The 16,357-nt window shown below is 40.7% G+C and overlaps 1 protein-coding gene across 1 annotated transcript in view; it reads left to right on the top strand.

Annotated features, from left to right (window-relative positions):
• The window catches only part of LOC103358124 (neuropeptide FF receptor 2-like), a 25,801-nt gene extending 11,337 nt beyond the window's left edge, over positions 1 to 14,464 (top strand). The window contains exons 2-3 of the mRNA XM_008282958.1: positions 6,987 to 7,086; positions 13,612 to 14,464. Of these exons, the coding sequence (XP_008281180.1) occupies positions 6,987 to 7,086; positions 13,612 to 14,464 (953 nt within the window). The remainder of the gene's footprint in view (positions 1 to 6,986; positions 7,087 to 13,611) is intronic.
• The last annotated feature ends 1,893 nt before the right edge of the window (positions 14,465 to 16,357 follow it).

Below are 16,357 nucleotides of genomic sequence, written 5' to 3'. Positions count from 1 at the left end.
TGAGTCACTAATGGCTTCACAGTTGTGCTAAGGAGTGCAGATTTCTTTGATCCTTACATAATCTGGTTCTTTTGGGCAATTTTAACATGCAACATAAAGAATAAAAAGCTTTTCTATAAGTTTAGATGTGGTTATGTTTTCCAATGGACTAACATGTCAGAGATGGTTGGTGTAAGGACTGTCTGAAATGGAAAATCCAATGATTCTTCTTTGTTTTTGCAGTTTCTGGCTCTAATAGATGGTGTAATTGTGACCATTTTTAAAAAAAGATAACATGTCTCCTAACCCACCGGCGAGTTTTTGGTGTATAGGTGGTTGGCTGATGACACAACAGAGTAGTGTTTTTATGTTCTACTGTGAGATGCTTCAAAGAAACTATGTACTGTAGTCTCTCATATAGTATGTTATGTGGTTTATCCAAGTGGAGAAGCAGAAGTGATAGGAGGGGGAGGAAGAGCGCCATCACTTATTCCAGCTGACTGATATTCTTTCGATATATGGAAGTACTTAGGTTTTTCATGTAAGAGATCATTCGAACAAACTTGCACCAAGGGAGTAACGATTTTACGAGTGCAGATCACAGGAAAACTGAAAACACTTCCTCACACACAATAACAAAGGCGTCGGTGAGTAAGTTTCCCAGCTGGAAGTTCAACAGTCAAGAGTAGCACTTCTCAAATTTGAGCAGAGTGGAAGTAACAGAATGTGATGCCGGGAGGAAAAAAAAAGGGGCTAAGACGAGTCACCATGCAGCAGTTTGCAAAAAGACACATGAAGGATTCAGAGAACAGAGATGAAAATTGAGCTCACTCAGCTGTAACGCAAAGGACTGTGTCAATCCCAAAGTGGCCAGAGCTCATCACCAGTCCATGAGCGCTCCATCAGAGAGCTTAGCGGCGACAGCCTCATGCTGCGTGGTGCTTTCAGGGCCCCGGAGCAGGACGCAGAGAGAGATTCAGTGACATCTGAGTGACCGATGAATCACACTGTATATCATTTCTACACAGGAATAGTTTCAGCCATGTTTTTCAGTCATCTGTTGGAACAGACTCACTCCTTTTTTTAATCGATCCAGCTTTCAACGCAGGTGGCACAACAGCTTGTGTTTTTTCACACTGTATGTCTGGAGATGTCACCTGAAGCATATTTTTATACTTCAAGGTTGTTTCTGGTGTTTTACTCACGTAGCTGCAGTGATTGTGTACTGGACTAAGAGTGCTGCCAAACGTGGGTGACCTTCCGCGTACCGCTGCGCCTGAACGCACCCTGCATTCATACAGGCAGTACCGAAACTGCTGCTTGTGCTTATCAGGGATCCAATTAGGGTTGGAGACCATAATTAGGAAAGTCCTGATCAAGCTTTTTTCCCCCAGATCCGATGTGAATCAATTATTATTAAGTTTCTGCTGATACAGATTCCTAATCTGATACCATTTTTCAAGATGGTCCACTTCAAGTCCATTAAAGTTATTAATACCAGTCCAGCATATAAACTTGACAAGAGCTGCTCTGCAACACATTAAGAAAAATGCTCAATGCTATGTATGACAAAGCTTGTCTGAAAGCTTCAGTAGGGTGCTGTCTGAAGTGTTTTGTGGAGAGCTGAGGGTGTACTCAGGCTCCTTAAGCTCAATAGAAGCCAGAAGCATGTATTCTCTTTATGCGCAGGGTGGTATTAGCACTTTCTCTCACCTGCTACAGCTCACAGAGATCTGCTTCTCTTAGTGACAATGACACAAGTGGGTACACTTTACTGGAGCTGATGCTGACGGTGTTCCCACAAGTGTGTCAAGTCTTTTGTATGCAAGAGCGTAGAATGAAAAAGCATCATAAACAGGCAGGGAAATGCAGTTTTCCATTGTCTGGCTCGTGGATCATCTCTGGTTGCTTCAGGTATGTTATGAATGCCAGCAGCCCTCACGTTAAATTTTATGAACACGGATAAATAATTGAGGCTAACAAGTAGCCGGGGGATAAATGAATATCTTCAGAACTGTTGTTCAAAAGCCGTGTCTTGCTCCGTTTTTATGTTTGTGTTAGCAGTACTCTGTTTTATTAAGTAAAATATTATTACAGCAGCATAGAAATAAAGAGAGTAAGAATAAAGCAATGTAAATGTCTGTTCTTTGGTGAATTATTGTCTCCTAAACCAAGAACAAAAAGAAAGATGCCATTCAAGTGCCAGACCATTTTGTGATGAAAGTAGATCACAATGTTCTGCTGACAGAGTGACAAAGGTGGAACTTGAGGGCACAGAGCAGCAGCCAGACGGTAAACAGTGTTCACATAAGTTATTGTGTCATTTATCATCAAAAAAATTCAAGTGTTCAGGTACAGTTTGGATAGAAATATTTCACAACTGGCTTTACAAGACAAAGGAGAAGTGTGTGAAAACCTTCTACCCCATCAAAGAAAGACTAACAACCTACAGCACTGACCGGCCAACCACAACACAACATAATCACCTGATTGCATTTCTGAGCTGAGCACAACCTGGTTTTGTCATTAGAGTCATTTGTTCACTGCAATACAAAGACCTGCAGCGCTGTGGAAACAGCACAACTACGGCCAAGCGTAGAAACAACACGGCTATGCTGGAAATCCTAAATAAAGAACTGGAATTTCTTTATATTGCAAAAATCCCAAAACACTTGGGATCAACGTGTAGAACATGTTTTTTAATTTCGCACAGTAGTTACCAGTGTCGGGGAAAATGGTGGTTGTACATAATACAGATATTTAACTACTTACATTTTTTATTTGTTTCTCCTCTGTCAAAAAGTTTGTGAATTTTGTCATGTTGTTGTTAATTTGCGACTGTAGATTTTTTATTTTTATTTTTTAACAGAATGTGGTTACTGTAAATAGTTTAGTTATGACAATTTTTAAAATGTGGTGTGCAGATTAAAGTGATTTTGATGAAATATCACAATTTTAGGCTTAGATGTGGTTCAGTTTTCCAGCAGATCGTCCCACTACAGATAAATAATTCAAAGAAAGTTGAAAATCTAGAGATGTTTTTCTATTTTACAGCGTTTGGCTCTGATAACTGGTGTCACTTTGGTGATTATTATTAAAGGATGCATGTTTTTCAAACCCACCAGCAGGTTCTAGGTTCAGAGGGTTAATAGCACGAGCTGAGCATCTAACTTCTCATTTTCGATTGGCTGTGTTTCATTTGGCGTCGACTGACATCAAAATCATTGGTTTAGTTGCAAAGCCACACACCACAGCACCACTGTGGGCCCATTTTGATTTTAAGCCAAATTATGAAGGAGCGCCTAATAATTTGGGGGAAGCAGTTTTCTGATATGCAGCAAAAAGCCGGGGTTCAAAGGCACTACAGACACTGATCTACTAATGCAGGCAGAACACGACCAGACACAGACAATTATATCATCAATTGCAATTACTTGTACTGTCAACTGAATTTCATGGTTATGATAGATTTATCTGCACCACTAGCTCCGGAGGGGCAAAGAAAACACACAGCATGTTTAGTGCCAACAGCCCTGTGCTCATACATCATCGTCTGGGCTTTTCTCACTTCTGCCATCACAAAGAAGAGGGTTCTCCACTGCTGGAGACATAACATTACCCACAACAACCCAGCTCACATTTTATCCTTTTCCCTGGCTTCCCTCTAGAACACACACACACACCGACTTGTGTTCAGGTTAGCAACATGTAAACTGTGGTGTCCTTCATTACATTACTCCTCAGTTTCAGAATTAAACATCAAGGAGGGATGTAAGTTGAATCCAAGTTAATGCAGCTGACTTACATAAATACATAACTACAAAGTCTCTGCTATTTTGAAGCTACTGAGAAAATTACCTTCCTCAGGAGCAGCCAGTTTACCCATCAGCTGTGTTTTATTTGCAGCTCAGCAGGTAAAGGACAAGAGTTAATGGTTTGGCACACTCAAGTTAGGAGCAAGAACACTTTCAAATTGAGAATCGATTCTGAATCCAACTGTGAGATTGCCAGAGTTTCCCACCCCTGATGAAACCCAAAGAGAGTTCAGCTACCCAGAACATTATCTGCAGCTTTCTGTTGCTGCGTCTATCTGCCTGCAGCCTCTTGTTTAGAGCTGCTGCTTAGACGAGCCCAGCAATCTGCCTTTGTCTCTCAGAGAAAGCTTTCATCTTATGCACCATTAGGATGTTTACGGCGCATAATGCTGAGGCTGACGCCGATTGGGGAAATGTCATCTGCATCAGTGCTTACTGGCTTCTTGTGAACCGTATGAAAGAAGCATCTCGAGGAGAGGATTAAAGCGGCCGCGTGTCTTTATCTACTCAATACCGATCAAATAGCTTTTCAATAAGCTATTGTTGGTAAAGGTGCAGGGCGCTTCTGTTGACTTTTTTCCCTGTCAATTAGTAGAAAATTGAAATTTGACAGTGCGATGGTAAGAAAACACTCAAAGTCTTCAAAGTGAGCACAATGTAATGCCAGGAAAAAGTCATGAAAACATCGTCAATAACCAAATCATGTTTTAACCCTCTGATCCCATCAAGCTTGAAAAGCATGCCATTTAAAAAGAAACTTTCTTTTTTAAAATCAGTGCAAGAAAGTCTAAAAACAGGAGGAATTGTTAGATTTTGTTTTAGTAATCATGTGTGACATTTTTTCACAAGGAAAGATATGAGCTTAATATTGGGATATTTTATCAAAACTACTGTATTCTACATGTTGCTCTTTTCAAAAACAGCTAAAAAAAATCACTTGCTCTAACAATCTGTGCTCCTCTGTGCAGCTAAGAAACCATTAGAGACTCAACTGTAACGTCACAAAAATGGAGGGACTTTGTGTCTGAACTAGGCTCTGCTAGGGTCTAGACTGGAGGATGGAGACAAATCTGAGAAGTAAAATATCTATCAAATAGTGTTTTTCTCAGTGTTTGTAACAGCTGTGGGTCCTTGAAAAAATGCATGTTCATTCCTGTTTTTTCAAATTTTGTACCAACATCAAAGAAATTCAACTTTCATGTTTTCTTGGTTATTGTTTATGGCATTTTAATGTTTAACTATTTATGTTATACTGCGAAAAGACATTTTTCTCTCCAATTCTAGCCACAGTTGTGCTGCTTCCATAGATGTGCAGAACTTTTACTGCAGGAAAAAATGAGCTCACAGCAAATGAAAATGTGACAGGAGCAAAAATGGCCAGAATCTGCTCCTGGTTCAGGGGACAAACTGCAGCTAAAACATACGGCAGAATATCCTATAAAACATTACTGGTAATTAGTCAAAATACAGTTTTTAATCAGTATTTATATCATAATTATATCTATGTGCCTCATTATATATATATCTATATATCAGTATTACTAATTAGTATTAATAAGTATTTTCATTGTTTCTACTCACGTTCTACACAGGCTCAGCTGCCATAATGTCACTTTTCGGTTTCTAACAGTGCACGTCACCCTGAATAACCTTTGGAGCTTAACACACGCAGTAGTTGCATTAGTTAGTCATATTTAGCAGGATTTGTCGAGAGAAACAGAACAACTTACACTGTTCTGAAGTAAACAAACTCAGCTTACTTACATAAATCAAATATCAGTGTATGATATTATTATATTATATTATATTATAGTATATACTGTTTTGTAACAGCAATAGTAGTTATGGGGTGAAACAGAACATGTGCTGGTTAGGATCCCAGACTTGCAGTTCGAACCAGAGCTGTAGGCCATGCTAGTTTACATTTTCTGCCTACATAGAAGAAGTCCTTTTGAAAAGGAGTCTGGCTCAGATGTAAGTGGAGTTTTCTGTTTTGCAAGGGATTAAGAGTCTGACTGCTTTATGTTGGAATGCTGACAGCTTCCTAATCTGTGTATTCATTTAAAAAAAGAAAAAAACAGTAAAAGCATAAACAACAGTAAAAGAAAAGACATAAAACAGGAAGCTGAGCTTTCACTTCAGTTAGTTTCACCATCCTGTAGTGTCGTAGCCGCCTTCTCCCACAGAACAGAACAAAGATGAATAGTGTTACACTCCCACCTCTACAAGGCTTCATGTGAAAAGCAGCCTGAGCTCAGCTAAAGTTGACGCCAACAACTCATCTTGTAATTTGCATAATTTACAAACAAGACTTGCTGAACAAACACCAATACATACTTTAAAATCCATGTATGGAAACACAGACAGCTGCCTCCTAAATGCCTGCTTCCTTTAAATTCCCCCACTGTGCATCGCAGGTGTATTGTCTCAAACAGAAGCATTGATAAACCTGTTGTTATTGTCAGGTTCATTTTTTGAAACATCCAACGCTCCTTTCAGAGCCACAAAAGACATCTTATAGCAAAATTGCTGATGGCATGTGTAAAACAGCTCCAATTCCCTTGATTTCTCATCCTTCGTATTGTATCGTCTTTGCTGCAGCAGCCAACATGTGAGCTGTCAGGTTGAGTTTGTATCTTACGCATACATACAAATAAGCAGTGTGATTATTTGTGCCACAATAAGACACTTTCAGCCCCTCTGCTGCGTGTCACCAGCATCGCAAATCAGTGAAGGGACTGATCGATCCCCCTAGAGACCCTAAGGTGTGGCATTGTGGTAAATCCTTTCAGAATTTCCTTTTGGCTCATGTGTTGGTGGGTTTGAACTTTTTGTAGCTGTCAGGATTCATACATGTACTGCTGAGGTGTTACCTAGTCCCAGTTCGTTTCTCTCATGTTTTTGCATGGTCACAAATGTCACTTACATTTTCTGCATAAAACTTCCCAAGTTGCAACTCCCCATCCAGGTAACTGGTAGTCGTCCATCTTGGTTTCATATTAGAAACAGAAGGACCGCTCAAGACAAACCACCTCGATGGTTAATCATGATTTAGAGAGGCTGACGGTGGCCTCTGTGACCCCAAACTAAGATATTACAAGAGTCACAATTTGTGGCTGGAGTTATAATGTCATCTGTCTGAATGCATTGTGTCAGTAGTAAATCAGCTGAATCCATCTCTCCTGTCAACAGGATGGCCTTTTGGAAGCCTGGTCTGCAAAATGAGCGGCATGGTTCAGGGGATCTCCGTGTCAGCATCCGTCTTCACTCTGGTCGCTATTGCTGTCGACAGGTACAGTGATTCTATTCAACTGTTGCTGCGTCAAAAACTAAACGACCGCACTGCCCGGCATTTTTCATACTTGAAGTGCAACTCAGACAAATGCTTGTACCACAGAACAGCTAGAAATCACTCAGAATGCACAGACTTCCACAAAGGATGCACAATTCTGTTAATTTATGTGATAAAACATTATAAACTCAAGATTAATGTGCTCTACTTTTGGTACGTAAACTCTAAGAATGAATGTTTGTGGTCAACAAAAAACAATTTAGTTAGCATCAGTCTTTTTGAGCTATGTCAACTTCTCATGACGTCATGTTAAACTAACAAACTACAACGAGTCAGGGGAATTACAATCACCACTTGCCTAATAATTGGTGGCAAAACACAAGATTTTACGTTGGTTACTTATAAAAATAAACAACTACTATTTCCATGTTTTAAAAAAAAATTCTATGTTTGATATAATTAACTGACAAAATTATGAACCCAGTTTTTGACATGTGCAAACTTAAATTGTGCAGTGGTTAGCATTGTCTCAGCCTGGAGTCTTTCTGTGTGGAGTTTGCATGTTCCCCCTGTGCCTGCATGGGTTCTCACCGGGTTCTCCAGCTTCGTCCTACAGTCCAGAGACATGCTGAGGTTAATTGCCGATTCTAAATTGTCTGTAGGCGTGAAAGTGAGTGTTCCAATTGTCTCTTTCTCTGTGTGGCCCTGTGACGGACTGGCGACCTGTCCATGGTGTACCCCGCCTTCGCCCTACGTAACAATTATAAATAAATGTAATTGTTCTTTCTCATGTCGGAACAGTAGTTTCACTTCAAATAAAAAGGGACAGGCTTGATAAGTGATTTCAGAATAATCTAGCACAGACATGCGTTTCCAAGATGAACCTCCCAGCTCAACTCTACATTTATGTTGAGAACTTTTACCTGAAGAAAATCACTGGTTGAATCTGCACCTGGTCTGTACTTTATAGTCAGTTTCACCGATTAGCCATCCAGACACACTGTTCAGTTTACTCTCAGTGTTGTTTTTGGCCTCTGCAGGAAACAATAAAGCTCTTAAAGGCCCACTGTATACTACCTGCTTGGCACTACACCACAGACACAGTGACTAACTAGATGGTGAACAGTGTGGAGCACGAATCCTGGATTACAGCCACCTGGAGGCTAGAGGCACATCTCCAAATGACTGAAAATGTTGTAGTGTAACAGCTGGATATGTAAATAAGACAACTGTTTGCTAACAAGTTCCACATTAACCAAGAAGCCAGAGACAATTTGCTCCCAACAAACACATATCCAGCAGAGTTAGAGGGTGTAATGTAGGACGTGAAGGTGACAACAGCTCTTCATGCTGCGTAAATGACAGCGCTGTATTTTATCATGGCTCAGTCTCCAGACAGTAGACGTGCCGCGATGTCGCTGTCACCGTTTGAAATCACTGGAGGGCGTCTGCACCGTTGGAAAGGACAGATGGAGTTTGAAACACTCTGACATTCAAATTCAAAGTCACCTTATGTATCCGTCGGCCACATTATTAGATCTGAATGGGTAAAGAGATAAAGAGGTCTCCAGTGCGACCTTTTGGTGCTCGTGTGCAGATAGAGAGTTCAATCTCTTTGTACTGTTAATCTCTGTATCTGTTCCTATGTGGCCCGACTGTTTTCACAACAATATTCACGACATCATTTCTCGCCGCAGCAGCATCCAAAAATATAGAAAGTACAAGAAAATAACAATTAAGTAATATGCATCCTGGTGTCGACACACAGCAGGTCCATGGCCCCGCTGTCTCTGGTTGGGCAGTCCGCATGCTGGCTGAATGTGGGGAGAGTGGTAGAGAACGATGTATGATCAAAGTCTCCTGAGATGACGATCAGAGACTGAGGGTGTGATGTTTGGGACACTGAGCTATGGATGAGTTCACAGGCCGCAGCAGCATCAGCAAGGGAGGATGTAACCTGTAATCGCCAGGACGTATAAAAACTCCCTCGGCAGGTAAAACGGCCACAAACCAACCACCAGCAGTTCAACATCCTTCGTGCAGCGACGCTCTTTAACACTAGGCATTACACCATCTCTCATTCACATACATGGCGAGTCCCCAGCCTTTCTTCTTACCACTCTCCCTCCAGCTCCGGTCCACTCTGACCAGGTGAAATCCATCCAAAGCCACAAGCGAGCCTGGAGTGAGTTCGTCCAGCAATGACTCCGTGAGCAACACGAGGCTGCAGTCCCGATACTCACACTGCAGCCAGGCCAGCGCTGTTAGCTGTTAGCTGTTAGCTCTTCCATCTGTTTGGGAGAGACCTCACGTTTCCCATGATGATGGACGGATGGACGGCTTGTAGCGTCTCTGGTTCTCCCGACGCTTCACTCCTGCCCTGCATCCCCTCTTCCTCCTGTGGAGCTCATCGGGGATGTCCGGTCTCTCCCACGACAGTGGCTTGGCCTGGCTCAGAGCCAACAACTGTTCATGAGTGTAAAAACAATAGAGCCAGGGCTCAACGGCTCAATGGCTCGCCAGAATGTGGACCCCAAAAACTCGCAAAAACAAGCAAAGAACAGACCAACTAAAAAACGCCAACTTTCCCTGCATAAATGTGGTACAGCTGTGTGAAATTAAAATATTGAAAAGATTGAAGAAAAACCAAAGTAAATAGCTAAAAACACAGAAAGTAGGAAGGGGCCGCTGCAACTGGCTGCCACTCTCATGGCGCCATAGCAACAAAAATCTGTGATGCCTATTGGTCCAAACACACATTTTAAACGTCACACATGAGCTGTAAGCTATTACTACAGCCTACTTGTAGTTCAATCGTGTATGGAACCAAGCTGCAATAGTGACTTATGTCATGTGTTTGGTGTCAAAAATGTGAAAGTGTTTGTTGCACTCAGTTCCTATTATCGATTGATTATTGACAATGCTGCCAATGACTGGTTAAGAAAACTATTGAAAATTTGCACCCGTGTTTGTTACTAATGAAACTCTACGAGAGTGAATCTGTTTGAAAAAGTGACACTTCAGTTTCAAAGTGGAAAAGCTCAATTATAGCGTTCACTGTCCATTTCGCTAATGATATGTCTTCTAGCAAATAAATAAATAAATAAATAAATAAATAAATAAATAAATAAATAAATAAATAAAATATGGATAATTTTAACAAGGTAACATTTCTTGATGATTTTAATCTCGAAGGATGTCTCTCTATCTAGAGTCATGCAGAAATTGATGATCAGGAAGCATCCACATGCCTCCATTGTCAATGATCACAAGATTCTTTCACAGTTAGATCTCAAATTGCTCCACGTCCTTCCCTTACACAGGAAGCTCTTTTTTTCCGTTATAATCATTTCCATCCATTCCCTGCAAGGCTGTGAACTGATCTACTGGCGAAAGGTGCCAAATTTTAACAAGCTATTGTTTTTTTTGTTTTTTGTAATACTTTACAGCAAGCCCTTAGCTCTTAGCTCTCAGCCATGCCAATAAATTCCCTGTCTTTTTTTGGACAGATTTTACAGCAATTATTTGGCAGGCTCAAAGTCTGATAGTGTCTGAAAGTGATGATGATGCAAAGAGGTCAGTACCATGAAGCAAACCTCCCGGAGACACCTGTATGCAACCTGTTTTCATTCTTTATTTCAGGGGCATCAAAAGCTGCAGTTTTGTCAGAGCTGCTTGCATGTCAAAGCTACGCTAAGATGTCCTCAGGCGTCTGTTCATATTCAGCGCCGCTGGACATGTAGGAGTTTTTCCATACCAAGTTCAACTGCTGTGCTGGACCATTATTTTTTCCCACTTTGCTTTGTTTTGTGAATTAACTTTCGTTTTCAGTTGCTACTTGGTTTGGTTTAGGAAAAGATAGTTTGGCTTAAAATACATTCTTCACAACATTAATCACAAGTTACAAGGCAAGCTTTCCCATGCCTGAAAACAAGCGACAATGACAACAACAACAGAGAACAATTTGACATTTGCTGATTTTTATAGGTCTGTCAGATTACGCTGCACGTTGAAAAATGATGCTTAAGGGTACCATGTGTTTCTAGATGTGACGCCACAAGGTCCTAACAAAGTGGCAGTATGCAACTCACATAAATGTTTGTACTGTGAACTCAAAATAGAGGCTTTTATATTTTAATATCGGTGCAACAACATTTTTCCAATATTTGGTTTAATTGTAAATCAGTTTGTTATGAAATCAGTGCGCAATTGTTCTTGCAGTTTATTCATTTATACACATGTGGCAAAAGCATAAGCCCGTCTTAGACATCTCCCCTCTGGTGAGAAAAGAGCCAGAAGAAGGGCAGTATCATTTCTGGAAGTCTTGGCATTTTAAAGCACCAGAAGAGACGACTGGACTGGTGGGTTACTGATGCGTTTAGCCACACACGTTCTCAGCCCTGCACAGTGACTGAAATAAGTCCAAAAAGCCAATAGCCGCCCCAACAGCAGAGTCCAGCTGACACTCTCATTTGAATGTGGCTGCCATCCTCAGACACAATGCTGCTGGCAGGACTGTCACAGACTGCAGGGACACAAGGCTGTCCATAAAGATAGAAATATATTGTACGATGTTTGCATATAGTGAAAAACACATGCATATGGGCTGATTTATGAATATCAACATGTACACGAGTGAAGAACTTCTTTGTAGTGTTTTTGAAACACTATTAAAAAGTTCTGTAAGTGTGCACGACTTGCTTTCTGAACTCTGAGTCCAGCAAGCAAAGAGAAATTGGACAGAAGTTCAAAAGCACAGTCCTTATAAACCTCAAGTGCAAACTGCTGTGTCCCTGTGGTGTTCATACGCACAAAGACAGTCTTTGGTTTGGTGGTTTGGATTCAGTTTGGTGTGGACATTATGTTCCTGTTGTTAACAGATGACCATATACTTTCAATCACACTAAATGTTATGAGAGAAGCTGAGTGAATTATGCTCTTGCTGATGCACAGTGCAAATTGGCAGTAAAACCAGTGGATGTGATTGAACATTAGTGACAGTTGCACAGTGTAATTCCAAAGCCATACATGCATATCTGTTTTTCGCTTATGCCTTTTATAGGTATGACCCAGGGGTTCCTGACAACAGCCTCTCTGGCCTATTACTAGGAGATGCATTGTGCTCCTGCGGCTTTATCATTTCAGCGTCCACACTGCAATGTGTGAACGCATAATAGTCCCATCTCAGCAAATCAACAGAAACACATCATGCTACAACCTTTTTGCTGCTTAATGCAAAAAGAAAACTGCCCGTTTCTAGTTTCCCCATTACTATTCTACAAGAGAAATCATTTGCTCCTATTGATACTCTGAGTTTTTTTTTTTTTTTTTTTTTACTTTATGTGCAGGACACAATGCTTGTTTGCTTGCATGTGTTTAGCAAAATAAGCAAGAAACTGGAGGAACACACAGAAAAGGAAGATTCATGGGAAAAAAACTATTCATGGGATAATAATCAAATCACAATTTTGGCTGCTGTTAAATTAACATGATCAGCTGTGATATTGACATGCAAAATGATGTGCTCATTGCAAGCAGCCAGTGTAGATAAAATCATTTGGTTTCAGTTTGGGTAAATTTGGCATTAGAACAGCTTATTACTATCTTTTCAAAGTAATGTTTTCTCACACACTTTTTTAAAATTGCTGCGCAAACGTAATGTAACGGAGACTAGAGGCTTCTCTGTGCAAAGCCGCCCAGCTCGCTTCTACTGTAGCCTTGATGTGAGAAGCGTTGTGAAACTGTAGTGCATCGATGAACAGATGTTACAAAAGTAAGGCCTTTTGTGGACTATTTTATTCATATTTTGCCTTTATGAGATGCCGCAAATTCAGGTAAAGATTGTTGTAAGTCGTATTGTGATGCAAATTTGCACAATAGCAGAAATGTTGTGAAACTTCTAAGTGAATGCAGTGCTCTGTTTATTTAAATGTGAAAGTGCAGTAAAAAGATTTGGCTTTGAAATCGGTGAATAATTCTGATTATCACATTGATCAAAACAATCTTGATTATCTTTTGGCCATTACTGTGCAGCCCAAGTCAGTGCCATGGAAAGATTTCAGCTACAGAAAAGATCTGTCAGCAGTGTCTTGCACCTTTTTTTTTTGTTTGTTTGACCTTTTCAATCAACACCACAAAGCTGTGTATGACGTTTGCAAAGCCAGATCTAAATGCCACCCAGAGCAAACAGCTATTTTAGATGCCTTTGCGAGTGTTGCACCATATGAGAGATGTTCCAAAGTGTTTGCACAAAAAAAAATCCTCACAATAAAAAGTCATTTTTTTCCCCCTTTTTGAAATAAGTTTTTGTCCTTTACGCAGATGCACCTCCATACGAGTTACTGAAATCATCTGGTGAAAATTTGGCCTCATTTATGCTTTTGAGATGTACACTGACTCTGATGGGGACGGCAATGTTCTGTCACAGCCTGTTTCTTGTGAAAAATATATATTTGTGGAACAGTTTAAATGTCTACATGCATCTTAACTATCCCGTGTATCTCTCTTTTTTTAACCCTTTGGCAGATTCAGATGCATCGTCTACCCATTCAAGCAGAAGCTGACCATATCCACAGCCACCTTGATTATAGTCATTATCTGGGTTCTGGCCATATCCATCATGTGTCCCTCTGGGGTGATGCTTCAAGTGACCAAGGAGCAAACCATTCGGGTGTTACTGGGCTATGACAACAAAACAACTCCTTTTTATTGGTGCAGAGAGAATTGGCCGAACCAAGAGATGAGGAAGATTTACACCACCGTCCTGTTTGCAAACATCTATCTTGCCCCTCTTTCCCTGATTGTGATCATGTACGCCCGGATCGGCATTACGCTTTTCAAAACAGCAGTTCCGACGGGAGGAAAGCCGGGCCACGACAACCGGCACACTGTGTCAAAGAAAAAGCAAAGGGTGATTAAAATGCTTCTAATAGTCGCTCTGCTCTTCATCCTTTCCTGGCTGCCTCTGTGGACTCTCATGATGCTGAGCGACTATGCCAGCCTGACTGAGCAGCAGTACAGAATCATCAACATTTACATCTACCCCTTTGCCCACTGGCTAGCCTTCTTCAACAGCAGTGTCAACCCCATCATCTACGGTTTCTTCAATGAGAACTTCCGCAGAGGGTTTCAAGCTGTGTTCAAGTTCAGCCTGTGCACGGCCGACGGACAGCGGAGGAAAACCTACTCGCACAGGCTGCAGGGAAACTCTGTGCTCCCAGCTAATAATGCACAAACATCCCTGGAACCTATTTCCCTCAACAGCCTGGAAAAGAACAGTTCCAGGCGAACCAATCACGTCAAGGAGCAGGACTTGGTCATGGAGGATCTGGAAAAGGGATCCTGCAGCAGCGGCGGTGTGACTGCAGTGTCTATTTGAAGACACACGGACATTCTTCAAGGTGATAAGCAAAGGTCTGCAAACTTAAGTCCTCACTGTGCCTAAGGAAACTGCAAGGCTGGCTAGAACATGTTTTAACAGCTTTTGTTTGTAGGTAATTTACCCAAGGCAATTTCAATACAGTCAAAACAGATACAACTGAAAGAATAAGATGTAAAGCAGTAATTCATCCTTTTGATTCAGTAAGCCACTAAACAGTGGTTACTCCTGAAATAAATACATGTCTTTAAATGACTAGTTTGAAAAAAGGAATACTCCTGTTAGTTGTTAATCTTTACTTATCACCTTCAAGGCACACAATGTATGTTGCACATACTGTGTTCAAACTCAAAGCAGGTTGTGCTGTTGGGATTGTAGCTTTCAACAAAAGGAAAACAAGACATGAAGCTCTCGTTGTTCAGTGCATATTTAGTCAATAAAGAGCGGTTAATACTGCATTGAGAACAGACTAATGTCTTGCTCCATGACATACCTTATAAAAACCGTTTGTATAAATGTATAAAGGTGCATCAGACGTGTACATTATGTACTATGGTACTTGCAGAGCAGATTTCAAGAGTCACTTATAAAAACAGAATAACTAATCTGACATCTTTGTAGATCGCTGCTACTGAGACTCAGATGTACTTTTAAGTCATGAATAGAAAAAAATCTGCAGCCTGTAGAATTAAGTCACTTCATCTATAAAGCACATTTAACAAATCAAAACACACAGCGTACACAAGGCTTAAGGGTAAGGTCAAAGGGCTCAAACATGAAATGTAAGGTTGTAGAACAAAGGCAGGAGTTGAAGCATAAACCGTTCAAGTGTCTTTGATTGTGGTCTTTCACACCAGCAGCTGTAAGCATTGATGAGAACAAAGAAGTGCAGAACTTGTATCATCGTCACTCTTTTCAGACACTGAGCTCGGCCTCCTCTGACTGACAACAACTAGTTTGAGTATATAAATATCATTTTAACTTTTTCGATTGGCTCCCATATTGTTAATGAAGAGAGATGTCTGAACACTTAGAATATAGTCACGTCATGTTTCTGGCATCCTTGCACTTCCAACAACAGACTTTTTTTTCTCATTTTGAATCAAGGAACAAAAAAGTAAAATGTTAAAACTTTGGTCTCTTTAGCTTTCAATGACTAAAACGATGCCCAACAGTTAATGGGCTATTGATTTATTCATGCTAAAATGCTACAACCTTGAATTATAAAACCTGTTAGTGCAACTGAAAAGACTCTACAGACACAGGATGAGACAAAAGACCCATTTGTCAGGCCACACACACATGAACACGGTTTTATTAGTTTCTTTTATTTTAATTGAGTTTGAAAACCTTTAGTGCAGCAGAGAGAGCGAAGCCACAACTATAATTGTACACGAACCATCAACTTTTGAACGAAACTTTTCACGCAGGTTCTTCTTTTGAAATCTGCTCTGTAAACGTGTACATAACAGCGTAATGATGCTCGATTAAACACTATTTATTCATGAATATCTCATGAGCCTGTTAAGAATGTGCCATGTAAATCTCAGAGCAGAAGTTTTACTGTTATTTATTTTTTATCTCTATGAACAGTCTTGTAAATGGTAGGGGGGTGGGGATAAAACAGGGGGCCAGCGGTGGTCTCAAAACCCGTGTCGTCTTGCTGTAAATATGTTACCGAGTCTAAAGCTTAGTTTACAAGTGATAGCGTGAATCTGTTCGTCCATGTGAACTGACTATTGGGAAAATTCCTGCAGGGCGGCGTACTAAATCTGTACAGCAAACCACACTTTCATAAAATAAGAATTTTGAAATGCTTAAGTGACAGGAGGCCCTGTCTGGCAGCCATACTGGAGGTCCTTAGCTCATCTGCTTGATTGAATAATGGCAGGA

Source organism: Stegastes partitus, unplaced genomic scaffold (genome assembly GCF_000690725.1).
Source record: "Stegastes partitus isolate 25-593 unplaced genomic scaffold, Stegastes_partitus-1.0.2 Scaffold291, whole genome shotgun sequence".
Taxonomy (NCBI): domain Eukaryota; kingdom Metazoa; phylum Chordata; class Actinopteri; family Pomacentridae; genus Stegastes; species Stegastes partitus.
Note: the sequence above shows the minus strand (reverse complement) of the source record. Positions and strands in the feature narration are given on the sequence as shown.